The sequence below is a fragment of the Heloderma suspectum genome, chromosome 3 (assembly GCF_057233095.1).
Source record: "Heloderma suspectum isolate Gila_16-S chromosome 3, 16-S_ref, whole genome shotgun sequence".
NCBI classification, from domain to species: domain Eukaryota; kingdom Metazoa; phylum Chordata; class Lepidosauria; order Squamata; family Helodermatidae; genus Heloderma; species Heloderma suspectum.
The window spans coordinates 110,875,070-110,883,019 of NC_139460.1; the positions used below are offsets into that span (position 1 = coordinate 110,875,070).

The 7,950-nt window shown below is 43.1% G+C and overlaps 1 protein-coding gene across 5 annotated transcripts in view; it reads left to right on the forward strand.

Moving 5' to 3' along the window:
- Positions 1 to 6,989, forward strand: part of GEMIN8 (gem nuclear organelle associated protein 8) — a 46,633-nt gene extending 39,644 nt beyond the window's left edge. For 2 of the 5 annotated variants that reach the window (XM_084844162.1, XM_084844161.1), the window contains exon 4: positions 5,630 to 6,989. In XM_084844162.1, coding sequence (XP_084700288.1) covers positions 5,630 to 5,886 — 257 coding nt within the window. In that variant the 3' untranslated portion in view covers positions 5,887 to 6,989. The remainder of the gene's footprint in view (positions 1 to 5,629) is intronic. The other 3 variants (XM_084844163.1, XM_084844164.1, XM_084844160.1) reach the window with 2 other exon arrangements.
- Positions 6,990 to 7,950: the final 961 nt, after the last annotated feature.

Sequence of the window (7,950 nt, forward strand, 5' to 3'; positions counted from 1 at the left end):
ATTCATGGAAAATTAAGATGGCAGCAGCTAGAGGCTTCCACTTCGCTTGGAAGGAATCCCAGCTGCCACTAAGAAAATACAGAAGTATTTTTGAATAAAAATTGGGGAAAATGGGGTGTCTCAGTGGGCAGCAAGGAAGGTCTCTGGGGGCACATTGGTGCCCAGCGATATCATGTTGCCTGCCCCTGCTATAAAGGATTGACTAAAGGGCCACGGAGGCATTTGCCTGCAACACGGTTACAGTCAAATTGGGGACAGGACATGTGCCAGCACAGATGCTCCGTCCCCAAACATCCCCATGCCTGGCTACCTCAGAAACCTTTGCACGTTGAGCATGAAGGTCTGCATAGTGGCTTGTAAGTGAGTTCAGTTGAACGCCCTTCCACAGCTCCCACAGTCACGAACCCAGCCTTATCGGTGTTCCCAGTCGGTCAAACACACAAATCCCTATGCACACCTTTGCACTCAAATTCTGGGCTAGGGTTTACAGAGACAGAAGTCTAATAGCACATGAATGGTGTATTTACTTCAAGTTTGTGGACAACGCTTACTTATTTAGAGGGGGTTCCAAAGGTTGGGCATAGCCACTGAGAAGATCCTCTCTGTTGTCCCTGCTAAACCTGATGCCTCATTTCCATCTTACTTTTTGGAAACAAAATTGTTCCATAATTTGTAATTAGATTGGGATGGATCTGTTTAAAGACAGAGTCTTTGCTGCTAGTGTTTTCAGCATTCAGGAATCTTGGATATAAATTACATGCTTTAAAGTTATCCTTTGCTCTAATTCCTATGCTCCCAATGATCTGCCATAAGCAAGACTGAACTGGGAAATATATAATGTTTTAGGTTGAACAACCTTAAACTAATGAATCCTGCTTTCCAATTTGGTGGTTCGGTTTTTTTGTGCATTGGCAGAACATTAGTTTGTTTGCTTTATAGTGCTGGCCTCCCATGAACTCATTATATACATTATGCTGGCTGGGGCTGATGGGAGTTGGAAGTTGCTTTCCCCTGGTATAGAATCTTGTGTAGTCTCGGAAGGTAGGAATATTCTTACCCACTTTTTATTCCCCAGCCTTTTCTGGGTTTCATCGGAGTGGGAAAAAGCATTTTTGTACTTGAATACATTGTAGTCTGTTACCCTCCGTAGTTTTATTTGCAGAACGTAGGAATGCACGAAGAAACCATAATAACATTCAGCCTGTAGACACTGTTAGCCAATTTGTTCTTTAAAAACAGGGGTGGGTAACCTATGCCCCCCCACAAGATGTTTTAGCCTACAACTCCCATCAGCCCTAACCAGCATAGTCAGTAGTGAGGAATCGTGGGAGTTGCGGCCCTCCAGATGTTTAGGTCTATAAGTTGCCTGCCCCTGTTTTAAAACTTGCAGCAAGTATGCAGAGTTTAGTCTGTTCCTTGCTAGTACCTTCTTGAACACTGCTGAGAAACTTTAGTTGGTGCTGTGTACAACAGCTAGAGTGCTACCTGGTACTGGGCAAATGGAACATATCTCATCTACCTTTTTGAAAAAGCAGCGAAAGCTGGGTTGGCTCCTGCTCTCTTTCTGGGCACCGTTCAAAGTGCTGGTTCTAATTTTTAAAATCCTAAATGGCCTATGACCGGGCTACTTCTAGGACTGTCTTCTCCTGAATAAACCTACTCTGAAATTGGGGGTTCAGACAAACTGTCTTCACACATTCAGTGGCCATGTCCCTGTCATCCACGCATTTGGCACATGGGCTCCACATGAGGGGGGTTCCTGATTAGAGCAGAACTCCCACCCCCTTGTGTTGGGGATTGCTACACATGTACATCATTGTGCACATAGAGCCCCTTCTTGCATACCATCGAATGCACAGGGGGCATAGCGACCTGGTGAGCCCACGCAGCTCACTACCCCCATCACACATTCCTTGAATGCATGGGGGTTTGTCTGAACCCCTTAAAGCAATTGTGAGGAACCTTTTTCATTACAAGGGCCAAATTCCAATCTGAGACAGGTCTTCAGGAGATGTATTCCATCTGTGGGCGAGTCGAAAGGCAAAGTGGGTGGGGCCAAAATGTTTTTGCTAATTTTATATCTACTCAGAAGAAAGTAGGACTGAATTGTTCAGCAGCTTCCTCCACAGGCCCCGCCCCTTTCACCTTGCAGGGAAAAGCTGTTATCTCTGATCACCTGCTGATCAGACATGAGAGCTTTTCCCTGCTGAGCTCTGAAAAGGAGAGCTTTTTCAGTGCTCAGCGAGGACTTTTATCTCTGATCAGTTGCTGGGAAGAAAAGCTTTTCCCTGCCAAGGAGAGAGGTGACCCTGGGGAAGAAGCTGGCAAGTCAGAAGGGGAACCCTGTAAGTCAGAACCCCACAGACCATATCTGGCCCAGAGAATGGAGGTTCCCCATGCTTGCCATAAATAAATTCTCTTCAGATGCCCTCTTGTAACCCCTTCCATGGGATGATAACCCAAGACAGGGCCTTCTCAGTTGTGGCACTCTGACTTTGGACTTCTGTCCCCGAGGAGGCTTTGCTTGAACATGCATCTGATACCTTTTTGGCACCAGGTGAAGAACATTTCATGTGCCCAGGCCTCTTAGATGTGTTAATTTTAGTTTGTACATTGACCTAGCTGTCACTAGCATATTCTGGAAGCTGCTCTGACTTTCAAAAAATTATTATGTTGGTTTTTTAGTCTGTTGTTAGCCATTCTGAGAGCTTCCGGGCTGAACAGCAGGGTAAAAAAAAATCCAAATAAAATAAATAAAATTAAAGACTCTTCTCCTGGCAGATAATAATCTTTCCCATTCACTGTTGGAGAGGGTAAGCAAGAACAAAGATGGGCTGCTTCCGGTGTGACTTTAGGCGCACACAGCTGTTGCATAAGGAGGTCTACACATGTCTCTGTTTCCTGCAAAGACACACATTTGGAAAAATAGCATGAGCCAGTAGAAGAGAGTGGCATGTAACTTGTAAGTTATGTATGAATAGAGACTGAAGACGGGCTCTTAAACTGTGCATATCTTCTTTAAAAGTTATGTCGGAAACTGCCTTGGCATGTCTGATTTTTTTCCTGGGTCTTCCAGTGTGACAACTTTAATAATTATAGTAGTCTTCTTCTAAATGCCATCCTTTTTTAAAGTTCCCATTCAACTGGCGATGCAGCATGAGAATGACTTGCGGATCCAAATTATTCACTTTTTAAACTGGCCGATAAATTTGGCCATAACCTATTTCCATGAGTGTGCAAAGCTAATCATTTTACATTGTTAACCAGAAATTAAAGTCATTCAAGCAGTGAGGAGACTGAGAGTATCTGTCTAAATACCAGTCACTTTTATTTAATAGTATATCACGCTGCCACTGCTGCTGCCTTGGATGGTGTATAATAGGAAAAATTGTGTGTCTGTGTGAGCATTCAGTGGTGTGTAAATTTGGCAGGTGTCCGTAAACACAGTACTAACAGCTGTGTTTCACAAGATGCGCTTAGCTTGGGTATGCATGGCAGGCTGAGACTTGTCCTTTCTCTTCCCCTGGAAAGTGTCAGCAGTTTTCATTGGCAGACATTCGGCTAAAGTTACATTGTCCTGTTTTATCATTTCATCACCACAGCTGCAAAACAATTTAGGCCTGTTCCATTTTACGGTACGAGACCAAGTTTAATTTAGCTTTCGTGCATATATGATATGTCTGTTTTCCAGTGCAAAATCTGCTTTAATAATTTGTTCACACTTCTTTCTTAAGCATTTACAATAGGCGTGCATCTTTACATTCTCCCTTCAATTCCTTTTGTTAAATTCCTCACACACACACACACACACACACACACATAATTTACATGAGAACTGTTGTTTAAGTGTATTAAACATATTTATGTCCTGCCCTTCCACTGCATTTGTAGTGTTCAGGGCGGCTTACGGTATTGTAAAAAAACAATAACAACCAACCAAACCTCGATGAACAACGTAAAAGCAGAAACAGGTGGAGCAGATATAATCAATCTAAAAATCAGAGGAGCAGTCACAAAAGACATTCAAATGTCTGCCAGATTTTTTTTTTTTTTTAAGTCTTAGCCAGACAGTGAAAAGCAGCAGGGGTGCAGGCAAACAGAACTTTGTAAGTTCCACAGTGTAAGCCACAGAAAATGCCCTCTCCAGGTCCCAGCCAGCTGTGCTTCTGCCACCATCGGGTCGTGCAGCAGAGCCTTTCCTGTGGATGTTATTGGGGAGGCGGGCTGGTATGGAAGAAGACAGTCCCTGAGTCATCCTGGGGCCAGCCCAAGCCATTTTGGGCTTACAGGTAATCCCCAGCATGTTGAATTGTGCATGGTACAGCTGTTGTAAGATGGATATAATATGGTCCCTTATATCACATTATGCTTCAGGCTTGTTGTAACAGGAGATCCAGCACCCTTGCAAGGCTAAAGTTGGTTTTGAATGGGTTTTGTTTTATCGGTATATACTAGGGCTGTATATATACAAAGGGGCCATGCTGGCTTGGTGGTTAAGACGCTGAATTGCAGACCGGAAGGTTGGCAGGACAGCAGTTCGAGACCCGAGTGCCGCGTGACGGAGTGAGCTCCCGTATTCAGACCCAGCTTCTGCCAACCTAGCAGTTTGAAAGCAAGAAATTGCAAGTAGATAAATAGGTACCGCCTCGGCGGGAAAGGTAACAGCGTTCCGTGCACCTCGGTGTCCAGTCATGCCTGCCACATGACCACGGAAGCATCTTCGGACTGCGCTGGCTCTTCAGCTTAGAAATGGAGATGAGCACCACCCCCTAGAGTCGGACACGACTGGCTGGGGACACCTTTACCTTTTTATATATACAAAAGTATATACACAAATGGATTCTCAAAATTCTCCACTAGGTAGCACAACTTCCTTTTTTCCTAAGCGTTTTCCATTTTTTTGCACTGCCACTGCAAGTGGCAGCCCACTCCACATTTTGCACCTTCCACAATGCAACTGTGAGGGGGGTAGTGTTGTATCCAGCTCCAGGAAAGAGGTAGAGCTATTGTTGAGCCAAAATCTGTCCTCCAATTGACTGAACATTTTCTTCCACCATGAAAGAAGCTTCCATTTTTCTGCCACATTCTCAGGGCGTTTCATAATTTATTCTTCATTTATTTTGATGGTGTTTTTGACCTTACCTAATCACTGCAAGGTGGCCAGGGATGTTGAGTGTGTTTTATCTTCCTATTATGCATCTCTCCATTGCTGTGCAGCCTCCCAGGCAGCCTGCACTTCCTGATCTGAAAAAGTCCTATGGGAGGAATTACTTCATAATGTCTTCCCCTGGACTTAATTGAAATGCGGAAGCCAAGGAGACTACAGGCTGCCAGAGAGATGAGTAAACAATGAAAGAAAGGACACTCATGCACACATTCCTCAGCCGTCTCATAAGTAAGATAACCACAAGAACCCAGAACGCATCCCATGCAAATTTTCCTGAAATGTTCTTCTCCTTTGAATTTCTTTCCCAGAGCAATTCCTTTTCTATCAAATTGAACGAGAGTGGTTGAAAAAATGTGGGAGGGTGGTTTGGCACAGCACGAGTATATACATCCATCTTTACATTCACATACGTGGCTGGCATAACTGAAGAACAGCTCATGAAGTGCATTGTGTTTTACTTAGGAAAACAGCAGCAGCTTGAGGCAGAACACCAGGGCACATACGTCGAAGCTGACCATGACCTTCACCAGTCAACAGGCCGATCCGCACAGCCCCCAGCTGAGAAGCCCGGCGAAAGGAGAATGGCTGAAATGAAGAAACTCTACGGTGCGGGTGCCAACAAAATCCAAGCTATGGAGACCACCATGCAGCTGGGCTTTGATAGGAACTGTGATAAAAAGCAGCCCAAGTACTGGCCAATTATTCCCCTGAAACTCTGAGCACTGTGTGTGTGTGTCTCTCTCTGTCTCCCTTTTAGGAGACTCAGAGCTGCATATCTTGATGCTCAACCAAGTAGAAGGATTTAAGTGAATGAATCAAGAGTCAGCAAAAAGGCCCCTTTTTATTTTCCTTTCCCCTTTCCAACTCTACTTTTGAATGTGTCTGCCAGTTTCCAGAGTCCATTCCAGCTCAACAGGAAGAGCTGAATTGGTCATTTGTATTGCAGGGGATAGGGAAAATTCTCTTTTTAAATATACTTCAACTAATTTCATTTTGGCTGGCTTCGGCCTTGCAGAAAATGAAGTAGCATTTGTTTTCACTCAGTTGTGCTAGGAAAAAGGTTAAAGACTACCCAGTCTTGTAGGCTGTCCTGGTCAAAAATGACTTCTTTAGTTTTTAGTGGTATACTGGTTTTGTCACAGATTTTGTGACTACTTTTTGCCACCGTTACTGATATTCTAGAGACAACTGAAGTAGTTGTCCAAACTACAATATATTCAACTATGGTAGCATAGTTATTTGAGTTCTTCCTCAGATGTAATAGTACAGGAAATTTCTCTGCTAGGCTGAAACCTGGCTGTAAGATTTCAGTTCAGAAGTAAACATGTATAAAGCCTTTTTTTTCATTAATTTGTTTTAACTGCCTTTCTCTGTCTGCTACACAAGTAGGTAATAAACATTTATGAGATTAAGCTGTGTGTTTCAACTCACTACAAAATTGCATTTAGCTGATCAGGAAGCAAAACCATCTAAGGGCCAAACTAGACAAGACATCTGTCACAAGGGGCTGGTCCTTCAAAAGGAGCGTTCTTCCATTGCAAATAGCAGTTGATTCCAATCAGGACTGCAGTGGAGGCAAAGGGTTAAAGTCCTCCTTCCCCTTGTTGTGGGCCTGGGCCTGATCCTGCTCAGTCCCGAGCCCCATTAGCTATTGTTTAAAGGAAGAGCAGCTGTGCAGGAAGAAATTGCATGACAAACATCACGTCTAGTTTGGCCTTAAAAAGTATTGATTTCTTAATTATTATTTTTTTAAAATGGCTCATAACAGATTTGTGTAGTTAATGACCACTACTCAAGAGTGAGAATGAAGCCTTTCAACCTGAGAAACTGGCAGCCATGCATGTGGTTTAGATATATATATGATGATCTGTCATTTCTGGCTTGTGTGCATATTTTAGCACATATGTGCTACACATCTTATGGATTTCAGACACATTCTGTAGAAAATTATCTCACCAAACCACATTATTTTAAAACAGGACCTCCACAGGCATGCCTTCGTGGCATGATGTACAATTAAGTTAAGCGGACATAAGCTTGCCTGCTACTCAACGTATCATGTTAACCAGCATGCTGAATTGGAACACACCTGAAACATCCATTCTTTCTTTGTGAATATATGTAATATTTCCATGCTAAATTAGCAGGTATTCCAATAAGGAGCTTACATTTGATGTCTCATCACATGTACAAATTTTTAAATATGGAGATCATTTACATCTTTAATGTATTCCAACTCTGGACTTGTATACATGGTTGATTTCCATGTTACGTTTGGTGTACATTTTGACTTATCACATGGTACACAGTATGCCACAGAGAGCTGGATCCTTGCATGGTGGGAAGGGGGAAGAATATTTATTTAGGGCATAAGTGTACTTTGGCCCTGTATGTGTATGTAGCAGTTTTGTTTCAGCTGTGCTTTGTGGATGAGACAAAATTCTTGGGGATGGGGAGGGGAAGAGAATCAAAGGAGCTGCTGTTTTGTTTTTCCCAGAAAGCTTTGTTCTGAGGTGTTTTATGGAATTTTTGGAAATTCAAAATGACTACTTTGTGATTAACTTAGAGGCCACCTTTATAGTGGGCCACAGTTGACTATGTGCAGAAAAATACACACTTAAACTATTGGAGGTAATCATTTCTCCAAGTCATTTTCTTTGGGAAGTGCGGTATTAAATACCCCTCCAAAGAAAGGGCAGCAATTGAAGCAGGCTTGTGAAAAATATGAAGTCACAGTGTACCATTCCTGAATTTCCCTTTGCGCGCGCGTGCGTGCGTGTGTG